We start from the raw sequence: 17,921 nt of genomic DNA, 5'->3' as shown, positions 1-17,921 counted from the left end.
TATACAAATAAAATTTGATTGATTGATTGATTGATTGATTGATTGATTGATTGATTGATTGATTGATTGATTGATTGATTGATTGATTGAAGAGAAATTGCAAAACACCACATAGGGCAAATTTGAAAACAACTGTGTTGATAAATCCAATGAAATTACTTTTTTGTTGGAATAAATTTTGTTAAATTTCCTGATGAAAATCTGTTGTGAGCAAATTCACAACATTCATTATCTGCAACAACAAGCCACACAGAGACAACTGTGACTCCATCGACTCCTATTCATAACAGATGCTGCAGAACAATACCTCTCTGGCTCATCATCTACATATTGTGTGTAATTTCTACTCAGCCGTGATGCACATCCACAAGCTGCTAATGGAAGAGAGTAAAGCAAGGGCACGCAGTGTGCTAGCTGCCTTCTCTGACACTTTAACCTCACAGAGTCAGAAGCGAACCCACTGGCTCGACCACAGGGAAGACACGCCGGGACGGCTGTTCACTCATTAATTAAGGCCACATTTATACAGAAAATAACTCCATAGAGGGGGATTCTTGTCATGGTTTATAGGTTTGTGTATATGTCTGGGGTTGATTTAAACAGCTTAGGACTTAGTCATGTTACTGATTTTTGTCTTTCTTGTATTCTTTTCTGATCATGTCTTGTTTTGTCCTTCAATACCTTTTTAGATTATTACTTGGATTGTAGATTTTGCCTTCCTTACTTGCAGGACTCTTGGATTTTAACCTTGTGTTCCTCAAAATTCCCTGTTTGCCTACATTTGGTTCCTCCCTTTTAAATTGTTGTGACTAAACATATACACCTGAATGAGCCAAAGGAAAAGAAAAATTGTCCATTCCCTCGCTGATCGCCACTGAAGTGGGATATAAGGAAATGAAAGCCAGGAGAGAGGAACGAGGTAGAAAGGCTCAGTCAGCCAAGTCGAAGAGATGGCACTCATATAGCCCAATCTGTCAGTCTGAGTACCTTGCCAAATACAGGGTGCCTCACACAGCATCACACTATTTTCTTTCTTCTGCTAAATACTAAGAGGCTGCTGCTACACACACAAACAGAGAAATTAATGCTCTAACAACCAACATACTCACTAAGTCATGGAACATGGTGTACCAAAGCAAACATGTTGCACTGAATATATCAACACTCATTACTTTTGTCAGTGAGTGGTTCAGATTCATACCCTCCAGACCACAACTTCAATTCTGCTGTATTAATTGGATGAGATGCTCTGATCAGGCTTTTCTTGGCTGATACCCATTCACTCAATAGAGCTTCCTTCACTCTGACCTTTAAATTATGATTCTAACATATTCTGATTTTTCTTTTTTTATTCTATTAGGACTATAACATAAAAAAGGGGGAAAAAACTGCTGCGGAGGTTTAATAATATTTCTGGATTCAACAAAAAAATAAAGAAATTACAAGATTATGCATTCAGATGATATTTAATTCAAAAGTGCATTAAATTTTATTTTAACTGATGCATTTTAAGGTCCAAGCACTCACCTCAGTCACATCACAGCCATTCTTACTGGTACTATTTTGAAAACCCGCTTGACTGAATGCCCATTTGGGATATAGTTCACAGCTAAACTGCCACGTTGGGGCAACGTCCAAAGCCTCTAACCAACTGTGTTGATTTCAGGGATCTAATTAGGTGTGGTAACAGACCAGAATCTTATTTTCAGGTCCAAGAGCAAAGAAGGGTCCACTGGAACAGAGGTAGTGGTCCAGTTTTTGGGTGGTAATGAACAGAAGAGGGAGGTGTGCAGACACTCATATTAAAATATTTTTAGTTTTAGGAAGTTATAAACATAATCAAACTATTGTATAACTGAAAGCTGTATCATGACTTTGCTGTAATATACATCAATGAAGACATGCAAGTTATATTTTTGGTAGCTTGGATGAATTAGAAATGTGAGAAGCCAGTCATGCGTAAAGAGCTGCTTTGAGTTCAGATAAACATGTCTTTTTTGGTAAGCTGAGCCAAATGAGGGAGATTTACAAAAATGCTCTTATATGGTGCTGTGATTTCACTGACACTTCATGCTGAAGGCTTTTTCTATATTTCTTGAATTCATAAAACTGTAGCTTAAAGACAGCAGTCCTTTTGATGGCAGGTGAGCTGCATGGTGGCCATCCAAAGGACACAGAGTCCTAAAATAGTCTTTTCCACCCCAGAGAACAGAACGGTTCAAGTTGCCCCAGCTCTTCCCTGCTTCACTTTCCACCATAGACCGTTTTTGACCTGGTTATTTTTTTGGCTCATCACCTGTTTATTGTTGCCGCTTGTGTGAAGCTGCAATGACATGAGACGCTCCACTTTTGATTGTTTTAGCCAGTAGTTACTTTCAGAACAAATAACAGCAGTGGAGTATAAAGTAGGCAATTGCACTGAATTAGTTTATGACAGTGTTTTAGTAAAAATGTTTAATGAAATGACATTAAAAATGTGAATATTTTAATGTCTTTTTATAACAACTGAGGAAGAGTCCAGGTGGGTGCTGCTGCAGAGATTCTGTGACATTCTTACATTAACTTAGACTGAGGTCCCACATCCAACAACTATTGGTTGTTATTTCCTATGATGTATTCTTTACAACAGAAAACAACTAACTACACCAAGTCTGACTCTAGAGATGGCGTGAGAAATTGGCTGGTGAGTAAAATCAGATCAAACTTGACCAGCGGTTGAATGACTCTGGAAACTAAAATGAATCTGATATTTTTCCACTAAGTTAATGCTAAGTTAAATTAAAAGCTACTATGTCATGCTGCGAACAGTTTGAACCTAAGGATTTCAATCATTTTAAAATGAGCTCTGGTTCATTTCCTCCTCTGGTGTGCACTAAGATGCAGACAAAAACAAGGGCAGGGTAGGCTGTCCTGAGGTTTCCTCAGTTCGAACGCACTTTCTTGTTGATATCTCCTAGTTAGGAGTAAAACAAAGTTAATTTCAAATATTTGCCTGTAATTCAATTTCTTATTTTTCCAGGAACAAAAAAAATAGATTGGGAAATGTGAACATGTCTGCAGAAATACCTGGATATTTACTGAATGGTTCTATTTTTTACATGCAAGTGTAAATTTCACTACGTGTAGAAAAGCACTTCCTTTGAGGGATTCAGCTCCATGTGCTCCTTGAGTCCCTACTCTCTCAGTAACATTGTCTATTCAGAATATGCATGATTAAACTCGGTGGTCTGAACCATTTTTTTTAACAAAGCTGCCACTGTACACATGTAAGAAATCATTATGTTTAGAAGATTAATCACACACTGAACATTTGCAGATAATTTGCTGGGCATCATGAACCGGATGATACCCATCCACAAACCCAGATGTGATTGTGTAACCATTGGAGGTTCAATGCAAGGATTATTGGCGAGACTGACGTACTGGAAAAAAGAAAATGCTTAAGATCTATGCAGCAAGGGTTTAAGCTTCTTTAAAGCAGCAAGAGCTGGACATGATCTCAGAGGTCAAGCATGGGGTGAATTCTATGCAGATGGATCATACCCTGTCATGACTTTATGCTTAATGCTCTTTAGAGATATGTCAGAGCACCAGAGTAACCTCCGATGTTGTACATCACTTCATTGGTGCTCCAAAACACTATGGCAACAGCTCACAAGCATAATCTCTCTTGGGTGTGAACTATAAACAAAGCTGATATGTTTGAAGAGACAGAGATTTTACTTGTAAAGTGGCATCATGTACGAGTAAGTGGATAAAAAAATATTACTAAAATGACAAACACCAAGCCTTTCACCAGCACTAAACAAAATAATAGCAAGGCTACATGTTGGGATTAGAAGCCTCTTCTTCTTCCCCTTTTGCTTTTAGGGTGCAGAAGAGGGGGACATACAACCGGAGCTACAACTATTCATTTTCGAAACACATTCACTTTAATGTGGCACGTACGGACAGTTGCACCTGCAGTGAGACAGTGGAGGTCACTGAAGGCAACATGAAGAATAAAGAGCAAAATGGAAAAACACTGTGAGAGCTAGACGTGTAAACACTCACTGAGCATGCATGCATGCACATCCTTTAGCCATTAACAGGAGCTACATTTAGGACAAATGTACCACAGCTGCCTCTTATTCCAGTCAAACATAGTGATTTTGACATTAAATCATATCAGGACAGGATTGAGATATATGTGAAGCATCCATTGGCACTGAAAATATGTAAAAACAAAGCTTTTATCTATTGTTTCCTGTGTATATAAACACTGTCCTCCAAAACCAACATTCAAATCCCAAGAACCTTTTTTCATTTTTACATCCAACAACACACTTCAATGTATATTATGGTAAACATATGTCATAGACTAGCACAAAGCATGTATAACTGTGAAGTAGAAAAAAAATTGAAAAGTACACATATGTATTTAGCCCCCTGTAATTAGTCTAATTAGTAATTAGAGACTATGTTTAATTTAATCTCAGTCTAATAACATAATGTTAGAGATCACTAGTGAATCAACAAGATTTTAAGACCAAGGAACACAGCAGACAGGTCAGGGATGAAGCTGTGGAGACGTATTTTGAAGGGTAAGGTGATAAAACAATATCCACAGAAAGGCCTGTCACCATAGTAAATTTTGCAAAAGTCATTGTGATAAACTATAACAGTACAAGCTCTCAAAAATCAATAAACTTCAACTTCTAACAAGCATTTTAGATATCCAAAATAAATAAACAAAACAATCGAAACAATAAATACAATGGATACTGAAGTCTCTGTAAACAAAATTGCACTTCAGAAACAGGGCTGGTTGAGACAAATGAACCAGACTGAAGATTTTTGTCATCCAATCTTTGGTAGAAAGAAGGAGAGACACGAGAAACAATCATGCAAATGGAACCTGATCAAATGTTTTTCAATTTATCATGCAATTAATGGATTTATTACTTATTGCAGCAGTCTGATCTGCAACTTTAAACAGCTCTGTTTAATCCATCGGCTGCTAATGGAGAGTTTATGGCAGACCTGTAAACCTATCAAGACATGGCCGTCTGCCTAAACCTACAGGTCCACTACGGAGAAGCAGGCAGGAGGTCAACAGTAACTCTGGAGGAATTGCATAAATCCACAGATCTGGTGGGAAAATCTCTTCATGTCCCATACTGTTTCTGCTATGAAAAAGCAGAAACTAAATACAGTTTAATACTAGAAGAAACCATGTTAGAGGCTGAAATACACCTCAGACTGATTCACCGTCCAGTGGGACAATGTCTCCTAAACATGCAATAAGAGCTAACATGGACGATTTAGACAAAATATTCAATTAAGAAACTGACCTAAAACTTAAAAGTTTTTCACAGATGCTTTAAATCCAATCTGATTATATGGTATAAAAAATGGACAACATATTAGTATTTAGAAGGCTCTTTAAGCAACTTTAAAAAGGAAATGAATATTTAAAGAATGACTGAGTTGTGTCTTTTAAGGAGTTGTTTGGCTTGCCAGTATGTGTTGACCAGTCAGGAAAATAACTACTATATCTTGTTGTGGATTTATATTCCTGCTGACTACATTTTCTAAAAATAAATGTTGATTTTTTTTTTTAGTAAGGTTGTGTATGGCATTAAGTTTCTTCAGCTTTTGCTGTCTTTAGCCCTCATCCTCCCCATCCCAAACTAAATCAGTCGGCTGTCACCAGCCCGTCGCTAATTCCTGTACCGGCCGTCCATCTCTGCACTTTTGCTTTTCCACACACTCCCACCGACACACACACGCAGGGCCTCCTATCCTCTGTGTGACCTTGACTTGCTAGCACTCCGGGGCTTGTTCTTTGCTTATCCTGTCCTCCCATCTCACTTGTTCTCTCCATCTTTTTTCCCTCCCCAGTTCACCCCCACTCTATTGTACGCCCGTCTAGCTTTTCCTGTCTATCACTCCTCCTGTGGCTAGCTAATGTTAACCGCCGCGATCCTTTTTCTCCTCCTCCCTGAGACTCACAGGAGAAAGGGAATGGAAGATGGCAGAGAAAGGAGAAGTGAAGGACCTCCCCTTCCCCTTGAGTCAGCTGAGAGAGAATATTATAAAAATAACTCCAGCACTAAGACACTGTATCAACAAGTCTGCTATTAGGACGGAAGCTACTTTCTACTATTTCACATTTTGATATGTTACAACAGCAAATCACTTTTTTATTTTGTTTAGTTTTTATTGGAGGAAGGTTATGGGCTAGTCTTTCGTAATGTAGTGTGTCATTCTGAAATGAAAGGAAACATTTTCAAACTTTTTTAGATGAAAATTATGATTTGGATGTTTATTTAGCCTCCACTGGTCAGTGCTTGAAATAAGTTTGTTTGCATCTCCAGCTGCAAGATTAATGGGGAATCTCTCTGCTCTCAGCTTCACATAGACAATGAGGGTTTTGCCATTTTTCTATGTAGAGGATTTCTGAACAAGATTTCAAGTCTCTAGTTCTAGTTGTACATGTTTGGTTTCAGGGTCAATGACCTCCTGACAGGTTAGCCAAGTCTTTGCAGTCTCTTTTTTAAAAAAAGCATTGCTCTGTTCAGAACTGAGCAATCCTTGTAACACAATGATGATCCCTCACTATTCACTGCAGCGGTATTTTGTGGATGATGTGTAGCATTAGTTATCCGCCAAACATTGTGTTTTGCATGCAGATCAGGACGTTTAATTCTGGCCTGATCTGCCCAGAGCATCTTGAGCCAAACTGCAAGCAGGACTTATTATGGCTTTCTTTCACTGATTGCTTTATTCTTGCCAACTAACGCTTTCCTCGACTGGCTATTGCAGTTTAGGTATCGTGGTAGATTTGCAGTTGTCCCATAACCTTACCGTTTTTACAGGATGCACAGAAAAGATGAATTTCTACTGTGATTGAATTACACTCATGTGGACTACTTGCTAATCAGGTGACCTCTGCAGGCAGAGGCTGCTATGGATTATAATTTTGGTGTAGGTCACACTTTTAATTGTAAGAAATATATAAATAAATCCTACATTGTGTTTGTTACAGAAAATATAAATTTTACACAACTCAGGTCTGGTCTATGACAGAAAATCTAAATAAAACCCATTGAGATTTGTGTTTTTACATAATGAAATGTGAAAAAGTAGTGAAAGGCACTGTATTACATGAATAGGGAAAAAAATGTTTAGCTTGTATTTCTTTATCTAATGACTGATTCCAGCATACAGGAGTGCAAAAGGCTTCCACTTCTTCAATAGCAACTAGAGGAACTTGGTACAAATGCAATCCAGTTTTCTTGTGCGGTGCTTTTTACTCAATTCAAACTTTGATTAGACTTTGCTCTAATCAGGTGACTGGCTTCCTGTTTCCACCGGGGGGGTCGACAAACACAGCAGGTTCAAACACACGTTTCATTACAGGTGTTCCTACAAAAGCATCTAATTGCACTCTTTTGCAGCCTGTTTCTCCGACTCTTGCCATCCTTGAGATTTTCCCTGTGGTTTTATCTCACAGCGCACATCTGCAACCTTAACTGGAGCCATTAGCCATTTAATCAAGGTGAATAAATGTAAAATCAAATGACAGTGTCCATTGAATGCCAAAATGTTTTGGGGGGTTTTTTCTGTGCCAGTTTATGTTCCTTTTATAACCAACGGTCTCTGTTGTGATTGTGTTCCCCGTTTTAATGTGCACAGGGGTGAATGTGTTGTGTTTAATCCAGGCTTTGCATCTGATATCAATGCAGCAAGCTGACAGGACAACAGGGTGGCTCACAGCTGCTTTGTGCTGTAAAGAATTTAATTCAGGGAGTCATGAATTAAGATCTCGGCTAATCCTCCTTTAAAGTTTTGATCAAAGAACATGAGACTTGTTGAGCCCAGCTGCCAAGCCAAGTACCTTTTTCTCTTGCCATCCAGCTCTGTTTCAATTCATCTTGCCCTAAGAGGCGTGGACATTACAACACTGCTGGAGCAATTGCCCCCAAATAATTTCCCATCACACATTAGTAAAACAGCCATGAAGTAGAGGGACATCATCAATTTCTACAGGGCAATAATAACAAAGAGGTTAGGAGCTCACAGTCTTCTGCTGACACTTATACTTCATACCACGTTAAAGATGCCCCAGAAATCCACTCAGTTTTCTATTTCAATTCCTCTGAAGTTAAAATCCTTTGATGCTCACCGTCAATTTACAGAAACCAGAAAGTAGATAGTGTAAAATCCCGGGGCGCATTGAAGACCTTCTAATTAAGAAGTAAGTTCCTGCCGTATCCACAGGTTTGACTGTCTAAACCTACTGCACGTTCAACTGGATTTATTAAAGCCAATTAGAGACTAACATTGCTACATGCATCTTTTATTTTATTTTAGTTCAGTTTAATTATGTAGCACAGATCCAAAACAAATGTCACCTGAAGGTATTCTAAAAGACTAACATATCCAACTCATATCCAGCTATAATCCAGTTCAGTTTAAAATTATGTTAGTGACTTTATCATGGACAGAAATACATAAACATAGCTAAAGACGGACACACGACTACTCCATTAGCCAGGAGTACTTTCTTTGTAGTAGAGTACACTCTGTTAATAGAGACACATTTGCATCAATGATTCACAGCTGGAGAGACAACTAAATAACCACACTGGATGGAAGGAACAGCTTTTTCAATGATGAGTAATTTCTATGTGAAACAAAACAATGAATTAATGGCAACAATAGCTGCATAAAGTAGTTGTGCAGGAAAGAAACACAGTTAAAGAAATAATCACTGAGCTAGTAGTACTTTCCACAGGAAAGAAAAATAATGAGAGTATACAAATATAATGGCAGCAATTGCTCAGTCAATGACTCTCTAGAGGACAGAAATAGAGCTAAACACAGAAACACTGGAACCTCGGGTCTCTTCTAAAGAAAGAAAGAAAAAACAGACAGCTCACATTAAGTATTCCTTATAACATCTATCTGCTGCATAATATTTTCCTAGTTGCACATAAGTCAGAAATGCCAAAATAAACAAACAGATTCCACCTCTTGCTCTCTCTAGTACAGCTCATGCATGCCAAACATAAGTCATTTAGTCTGCTGGCCTTGACCAGAAGTTTGGACTCAGGCCCAAAACCAAATAAAGTATCAACCTAAATCAATAGCGAAACTGTTGGTGTTACAACATATCATATTCAAGCTGTATGTGCTGCCAGATTCAATTGCAAGACCACACAGTAAATAAAGCTAAGGCAAATTTACCCCCATGCACAAGTTCTGTTAGAACAAGATAAAAACACAAAAAAGATGAATCTCTGCATTGAGTTGTTGCTCTCAGATAGAAACAGTATTGAGTTTTGTCTCCACTAAATTGCACTCTATTTTGGAGTAAAACAAAAGTCACCAGAATAAAAACCACAGCCACCATATCTTGTGATTTTCTTCAAAACCCAGCCTTGTTCCATCAGTGGTTAAATGCATTAAAGGCTAAAGTTGCTTACCTACAAACCTCAGTTCATTAAAAGCCATCAACAAACGAAGTCCGATATTTCTAACCTTGCGGCATTTTGGCAAGTAAATACCACTGCCGTTTAGGTGGAGATTAGCCTTCTGCTGCCAGAATCCTTCCTGTGGTGGCAGCATTGCAGTCAATTCACAAGCAGGCACAGAGTTCTGGTTATGTGCGGGGCGGTGACGCTTCCTGCACTCTCACTTTCATGCACGCAGGGGGTTGTTAAAATGGAAAAACACTGGCTATTGTGGGAAGCAACACAGAAAACCAGCGCACAGCTGACCTATGCTGTTGGATTCCAGTAAATATTGATTTGATCAAATAAAATCTTGGCCAGTTAGGTCCGTTCATTCTTTAATTTTCCATACCCACTTAATCCTGCAGGGTCACCTGGGGACTGGTGAGTGCCTTCAGTGGTCAATGGGTGAAAGTAAGGGTAGAAAGAAGAAGGTCAGCCCTGAATAGTTTTCCTACCAGGACATTTTAAAATAACATTTTGAATACAGACTACATAATTCTCATCATAGTAGTTGAATGTTTTCTCAAGAGTATAAATAATAACCCATTTCACAATCAGACTGAGTAAATTATAGGACGCCACGATATCCTGTTCATTCCCATCATTCCACAAACTGTAATTTACTGTTTTTGCTAAGGACAGCATTGGTCAGGGAGCACATCATGTCAGACTTTTAAGCTTACATATGACCAACCTGTTTGACCAGACTCCCCTCTAATCCTGGTCATCGATATGTCAGTGGTAGACCTTTCTGCCTCTCCCTTCAATCCACCTTGAAATACAGCGTGAATTCAAAAGACACAGCAGCACAGCGAGGGAAATACCTACCAAAATGAACCAAGTAAAAACATCAGCGAAACCCTGTGTTCTCCTCATAGTCCACAAAAAAGCAGCCTGTTTTAGCACGTAATGAATAAACATCAGAGCCAACAATTTGTAAAAAGCAAATTTGAAAAATGCTTCATCCTTCAGTTGATCCATTTACGTAAACCAAGTTCTTGGCCGATTTCAAAGAGAGAATCACTTTGCAAGGCCAAAAATACAACAGTTACTGGCAAAAACTGTTGCAGGATCAAGGAAGAACAGTACAAATGGAGGGCAATTTGGTACACTTGCAAAGCAGAGACGGGTATGTACACATGAAGAATTTGATGCAAAGAGCTGGCATGTCTAGTACCAGCAACAAAAAATATTGGGATCGGGCAGTTGCAGAAGTGTCTGACAGTAAGTCTTAATAGGGAATAGGTCAACAGACAGAAGATGTTTCAGGCAGCCAAGAGGACAGCATGCTGCAATATGTGACACAGGACCTCACAACTTTAAAATGCTAGGATATTTCTTGTCAAAGTAAAGTTTGTCTTGCAAAGTGCAATCAAGTTGCTTTCCATATTTGACTTAGCCCAGTAAAGAACTATTAAGGTGAGTTCTTTAAGCTTCACAACTTGTATCTATGTCTGAGACTCTTATTTTGAAGACAGGAAGTTGTCTTGGTGTTTTGACAGTTTTGTCTAATAAAGATTTTCCATCAGGATGGTTGACAACACAGAAAGCGTCAATGAGGCCCTTACTATTTTTAAATCGTTTGTGCAATACCACTTAGCAAGAAAGGAAAACATTGACAGGCAAAATAAACACCATTTGTAAGCAACAGCATGCCAACTAACCGAAAGTTAGCATTTGCTTCAGGGCTTCCTGCCTCTGCTAGATTTAAGAGCTATTTCACTGATTTTAAATATGGTTGAGGCTGCATTTATCGACAGCATTTCCAGAACTTGATGGGGTCGTATTGTAGGTTTGAATGAGGTCTTGTGGTTGCACCGTGCAATTGGCAAGCATATGAGTTGATAACACAGTTTAAGAGGAAACACGTGGGTGCCCTTTGAATGCCCAACAATGGGCCATAATATGGGCTCAGCTCCTTGACCATAACACTTTCAAATCACACTATTCCTTCATATTTCAGTTGATTTTATGAGAATGTATTTAATGAATAAAAATGTCAAATATTCAACTAAAAGAAAAGGTATTGTCCATGACAGGCTGCAAATTATAAACTGCCCAAAACTGTCTGGATAACACTGAAGTATGTCTAAAAATTAGACATTTTTGGGATTATTGATGAATAGAAGTCAGCTTTAACAAACAAACAACATGATGTATATACATGGGAACAGGGCATGATGTATACGAGAGTCAATTGAAATGAAAAGTACAGAGACGTCAATTGTTGTGAATTGGTAAATAAACTTAAATGAATGATTAAACTTGAATGTAAAAAAAAAAGCACTTGTAGGTTTTAAGGGAGATACAATATATCAAATTACAATTAATTCCAATATCCACGTCTTAAATGAAAACATGGATCCAATAGTTGGTAGGATATCATATTTCACATGTCATGCATGCAAATTCTGAATAACAATTGCCCACACATTTAGTCCAAATTGTTTGTGCAATACCTTTTCCTGTCCTCTTTGCCCATACTTACTGTGCATTTTTAGTGGCCAAGATGCTGAATCTCACAGTGTTGGGATCATTGGGATGAAGGAAAAGAAAAACAGAGTGGGCTAATCATAATCAATATCTTCATCACAGTTTTTAGGGATAGCATCCCAATCACATGTTTCCCTGATATTGTGCCATTCTAGTTCAATGCAGCTTTAACTGAAATCAATAGTTTTTGTCTTGTCAGAAGGAAAACATAAACAGCACAAGTTGTCATGATGTGTGTTTTGATGGTGGACCCAAATGCAGAAAGGCAAAGATGTCAAGTAAATGAAGAATGCTTAATGAGAAAAATGATGGACAAACTTACAAAAATCACAGGGACCACAGGGAACCAGAGCAAAACAAAAACCGTAAATTGAAGGGAAAAAAACATCCAGCAGTGGAAAACGGGAGAAGAAACAAAGAACGAAAGGAATAGAAGTGTACTGAGAGAGTGAATGAGGAACAATGGAGCTGAGCTGATTGGCTAACTGATTGCAGGTGTGGTGCAGAAGGCAGGGAGGGGAGAGAGAGAGGGAGAGCGAGAGAGAAAGGGAGAGAGTACACAGGGGACTGGGAAATAAATCTCTAGTCACTAAAGAATGACTAAATCTAAGAAACAATTAAATAGAGTAACAAGGAACAACTAGAGACAAGAAATGAACTAGTATCGCTAAGAAGGTCTTAACTAAATGAACAGAAACAACAAAAGAGACTAAGGAACACAGATTAATAAAAAACCTCCAAACAACTCAACTCAACCCAGGTCACAAAACAAGTATTTTGTTCAAAAAAGCCTTCTATTGTGGCCACAACCTTGACTGTTTTATTTGTTTTACTCAAAATGAGATTACTGTTCAAAAACAGGGAAATGACAAACCTGAAAATATCTACTGAGCTCAGAAATGAAGACAGAGTTGTAGCTGTTTTCTCACAAAGTATTTTTGGAAAGCAGGAAACCAGAAACAAGCGTGGCCATTTTTCAACTCTAAATGATGGAAAAGACTCTAGGGGTGCAATGGTACAATTATTTTTTTTCAGCTAAATTTTTTAATAACAATGTCAGCAAACTTTGTTGTTTGCTCCTAAGAACTAAATAACAAAATAAAGAGAGAGTCAATTTGTTAAAGAGGAAATTAAGTTAATGTACTTACTAAAAATGACAAAATTGCAACATAGATATTTATAAAAACAAAAAATGTTGCCTCCAGCTTTAGCTGCAAATCCACCAGCGGACGTCAATAAAGATTGTTTGATGAGGTGAAAACAACTCCATTTCTAAAAGACTATGTGTGAAAGATACATCCATTGTAATGTAACCCACTCAGCTATTGAATACACTGTGAATGTGTCAGTCAAAGAGAAGCTATTGTCTCCAGCTTCATTGACTGGTTCACTCTGAATGAAACAAAGATAAATAAATCTTGCTCTGTTCTGAAGAAAATTTTGCCATTACAATCAAATGCTCAAACTCATGAAACAACTCTGAATATATTTATCTTCTGACAAGCAACTATACCGACCTTGACCATAGAGTTTAAGGTGTCAACTTTTGGTCTTCTGAATGAACAGAGACTTAAAGAAAAAATTCATCGTAGCAGCATCAACATTTTATTAATTTAAGCCAAAACTTTAATGCAGAATTTATTTATCAACAGCCTTTATGGTATTTTGACTCACACGGATGAGGATAGCATAAAGTCTATCACCAGAATGATACTTTAGGACTTGTGTGGATGTCAGAGTTGTGCCACACAGCTGGTCTGAACAAAACTTCACGTAACTTTACTTTAGTTCACTACAGTATTGACTTTCGCAATCAGACCAGCTTAGAAAGATTGCATAGAGTCAGCTGTTAACAAGATTAAGAAACAACAGTTAGCCAGTTTTTCCTTAACCTGCCTTCCAGAAGTGAAATACTTGGAAATCAGGTATGCTTTTCTTGCTCTTTGAATGCTTCTGAACCGATAAAAAGCCCCCTTTTTTTTTAGTAAATACATCCACAAATATAAGTTTCTCTCCTGCATTTTGTTTCAAGTTCTGCAAAAATATTCCCACAGTACTAAAAGTGATTCATTGGAATCAAATGTCATTATATGTAAAGGAAGTGAAACAGCTAGACAGCCTTTGCAGAAGCAACAATCTGGTGCTCAACATGAACAAAAAAAGGAGATCATTATCGACTTCCAGAGGTTACAACCTGAGCTCACAACCTGCAGCCTCAGCAAACGTGAATTAGACAGAGTTGATAACACTCAGTTCCAAAAACTGCAAGTCTCTGATGACCCCACCTGGTTGAAGAACACCACTGGGATTATGAAGCATTCAGCAGAGACTAAGCTCTTAAAGAAAACTGAAATAAACATTACTTCCTGACAGCATCATGAAAACCTTCTACAGAGCTTCGATTAGGTTTTTTGATGTACTGCATTTCAGTGTTATCCTCCAGCTGCAATATGGTGGACAAGTGGGCCCAACAGAGAATAGTGAGGGGAGCTGAATATCTGTAGACTTTGTTCAGGATGAACTGAGGCCTCTGCCAACTAACAGACAAAGGATACTGCAACACCAAAAGCAGTACCAGACTGCTTCATATTTTTTTAAATCATACATTGTCGTTATTATTTATGCAATTATGAAAGTATTTCATATGTGTAGAATTATCATCCATCCAGCTATGTTCAATGCTCATTTGTGGGGGAACTGGTGCCCATCTCTAGCTGGTCAAGTCACCAGTCCATCACAGAAACACAGAGGACACAATTCAGCGTATTGAATTGACCAAACAGTCATGTTTTTGGATTGTGGGAGGAAATGAGAGTACCCAGAGAGAAACCACCCATGCACAGGGAGAACATGCAAACTCTATACAGAAAAATCCCAGGCCGGGATTCAAATCCAAGACTCTCTTGCTGCAAGGACACAGTGCTACCATCTGCTCCACTGTGCAGCACTGCATCGGATAAATGATTTTAAAATATTTTTTCTCACCCGAGTTTTACAACTGCTCAATCAGACTGAAACTAAAAGGTTTAGATATTTGATATGAGCCCTATTCTGGGCGACCTGGCAATCTCACTTGACCAGGTCAGTAACTTACAGGTTTTTAAAGCAAACCATACAGAAGAGTGAAAATTTAAACTTGTGAGAGCCGATTAAAAGCAAAAACAATGTTCAGCAATTTAAAAGTTGTGTTTTTAAATTAGGCTTATCCCCCAGAGGAGCACATCTGGAGTCACTGCAGTCTGTTAAGCACAAGAACCTGAGGCTCATCACAAATGGATAATAATGGGTTAGAGAAACGCAGCCTGGTCCAATAAGTCGTAATTTCAGCTGCAACATTCATATACCACGGTAAGAATTAGGTATAAACAACATAAAAGCACAGGTCTATCTGGTGATGGAGGTATATTGGAGACAATGGGTGTTTGAGCACTGTTTAAATGCCACAGGCTACCTGAGTATTACTGTGGACCAAATCCATCCCTTTATGAACACAGTGTGCTGATGGCTGCCTGCAACAGGATAATGCACCGAGTCACAAGGCTCCTCCAGCTGCAATCCTCTCAAACTGACATCTTGAATGTGACGATGAGTTCACTGTACTCCAGTAGTCTCCATAGTCACCAGATCCCACTGGGATAACCACTGGGATGTGACGGAACGGGACGCATAGACAGCAAATCCGCAGACGTGTGGTGGTGTCAATAAGGACAACAATTATTCTGACAGCTTATTGAATTTATGCTCTGAAGAATTACAACATGTCTCGAACCTGGATCTTAAGAAGTGACAGATTGGTGTATTTACTATCTTTAATGTAATTGTCTTTACCTTTATGTTCTTGTAAAGTAAAGACAGAAAGACAACAGAAAACGTCAATGAGTGTCTGGATTGTTTGGGGCTGTAATCTTGGTTCTGTGTATCTTCTTGTTTCCGTCTTGAGCTGCCACCACCATCACCATCTCACGGATCTGCTGCTGCTTCCCTCTCACACTTCCCCGTACAGTATCCACGGTGTTGTGGTCCATGTGAGATCACATCTCACCACACAGGGGGAAACTGAACAAAAACGGCTCCTCCCACTCCACCTTTTGCGCCCTCTTTCACCACCCTCACCTCCTTCACCTCCTCGACTGGTCCCCAGTAGCAGCAGGTGTTATTCCCGTACAACCTGAAGATTTAGGTGGTAATTAGCGTTACCTCTCAGCCCGGGGGAGTTATTTATGCTTCGTGGGGAGCAGCAGGGGACAAGAGTCGAGTGCGTTTCTGAGCAGCCGTGGAGAGAGGGGAATCACGCCTCAAAAACACGTGGGAGAGATTACTCAAATATTCCTCCTTTGTACCCTTCTTTACCCCTCTCGCTGCGGCACGGTTATCTCTCCTTACAAGCATTAAGCTGAGGCAGATTCCGTTTGTATCTTTTTTTTTCCTTTTTTTTTTTTTTTGCAGGATGCTGCAGAGCGCGGAAGATAATAACCTATTTAGACCGGGGGTTTTCTTTGCAGCTCAAAGCTTTGACCTTGTGCTACGTTACCCTTAATGTCCACAACATTAAATAAGCGTACAAATCCAGCCGGTGCACACTTGCGAAATTCGTGCACGACTAAAGTGGATGTGCCCACAACAGGTTCACAATTGATCGGTTTAGTAAAGAAGCAGAAAACAGGATCGGGCGTACAGATATGCATCCTCCTAGGAGGCAATTAACTGCACCGATATTACATAATGACAGCCCACACTTTTCAGCAACATCCCCTGTCCGCGCAGAAAGGACGAGGCTTCCCAGTACGAGCCACATTAAAGGGGAGGATGTGTGACAGAACATTCCCACCTTTTTTTTTTTGGTGTCACCTCCAGCAGAGGAGGCGCGTTAAGCAATGAAACACCTTGAAACTGTCAGGACGCTCTCCCAGAAGAGTGGCAGTTCTTGACAGGATCTCCTTACCTTTGCTGTTGTCCTCTTCCCTGTTCAGATACATGGCTGTGTGACTTCACTCCCGGCCGAACACAATGTCGTTTTGTCTCAGTTGTCTGTTAGTATTACTCCTGTTTCTTTCTTTCTTTCTTTTTGACTGCGTGTGCCGTGAACTCCGCCGATGTGATTTGTAGTAGTAGGTGTTTATTGTTTTGCTGCTGCTCGGCTGCCTCTCCTCTCCTCCTAGTGGATAGGTAGGCTAACCAGTCCGAGACTCTCACTATACTCCCTCCCTCTCTCCTCCTCTCTCGCTGCCTCCTTCTCTCTCCGTACTGTGACTTAGAGGACAAAATGGGGAGAGTGACTTTTGCAGCTGCGTAAAGTCTCCAGTGCTTCCTTTCTCTGCTGCCGCTGAATATTATTGTTGGGTTTTTGTTTTGTGCGTTATGTTAAATACAACCTGGAGTGGCAGCTTGTTGATTTGGTTCAAGCTTAATTTGAAATGTCTTCACTTGTGTTAGAAAGTATCCTTTGAAGGAGTAAAATTATAAAAACCGGTGGCGTTTCTTGACATTGACGATATGGACGACCACCCAGGGCAGCATAGCCAAGGGGGGAGTGGTTAAAAAGAAAGCTATGTCCAATTGCACCTGTATAAGTTCTCCATTGGTTATTTGGAAGCCATGGTCTCATGACCTGTTCAGCTTTAGGTATATGTGTTTCACCAGTTTTGCCCTCCTGTCATTCCACGATCCTGCTGCTGGAATAACAAGCAGTGGAAAATGTCTAGTGAACTTTTGAGAACTTTCCAGAGACTTCACATAAATGTATTAAGCTTTCCAGGAGGTGGGGCGTTGGGGAAATATTCCAAAGTGGAAACTCTTAATGACTATCGGAGGAATTTACTGGAATTAATTGAAAATTAAAGTGGTTTACACAAATTGCATCATATTTAACTTAACATTTATAGCTAATTTTTTTTCATTAACAACTTTTTGTTAATTCAACTATTA

At 39.2% G+C, this 17,921-nt stretch overlaps 1 protein-coding gene across 1 annotated transcript in view; it reads right to left on the bottom strand.

Annotated features, from left to right (window-relative positions):
• LOC116732227 (synaptotagmin-7-like) overlaps positions 1-17,304 on the bottom strand; it is a 66,624-nt gene extending 49,320 nt beyond the window's left edge. The window contains exon 1 of the mRNA XM_032582270.1: positions 16,939-17,304. Coding sequence (XP_032438161.1) covers positions 16,939-16,972 — 34 coding nt within the window. The 5' untranslated portion in view covers positions 16,973-17,304. The remainder of the gene's footprint in view (positions 1-16,938) is intronic.
• Positions 17,305-17,921: the final 617 nt, after the last annotated feature.

The sequence above is a fragment of the Xiphophorus hellerii genome, chromosome 2 (genome assembly GCF_003331165.1).
Source record: "Xiphophorus hellerii strain 12219 chromosome 2, Xiphophorus_hellerii-4.1, whole genome shotgun sequence".
NCBI classification, from domain to species: domain Eukaryota; kingdom Metazoa; phylum Chordata; class Actinopteri; order Cyprinodontiformes; family Poeciliidae; genus Xiphophorus; species Xiphophorus hellerii.
Note: the sequence above shows the minus strand (reverse complement) of the source record. Positions and strands in the feature narration are given on the sequence as shown.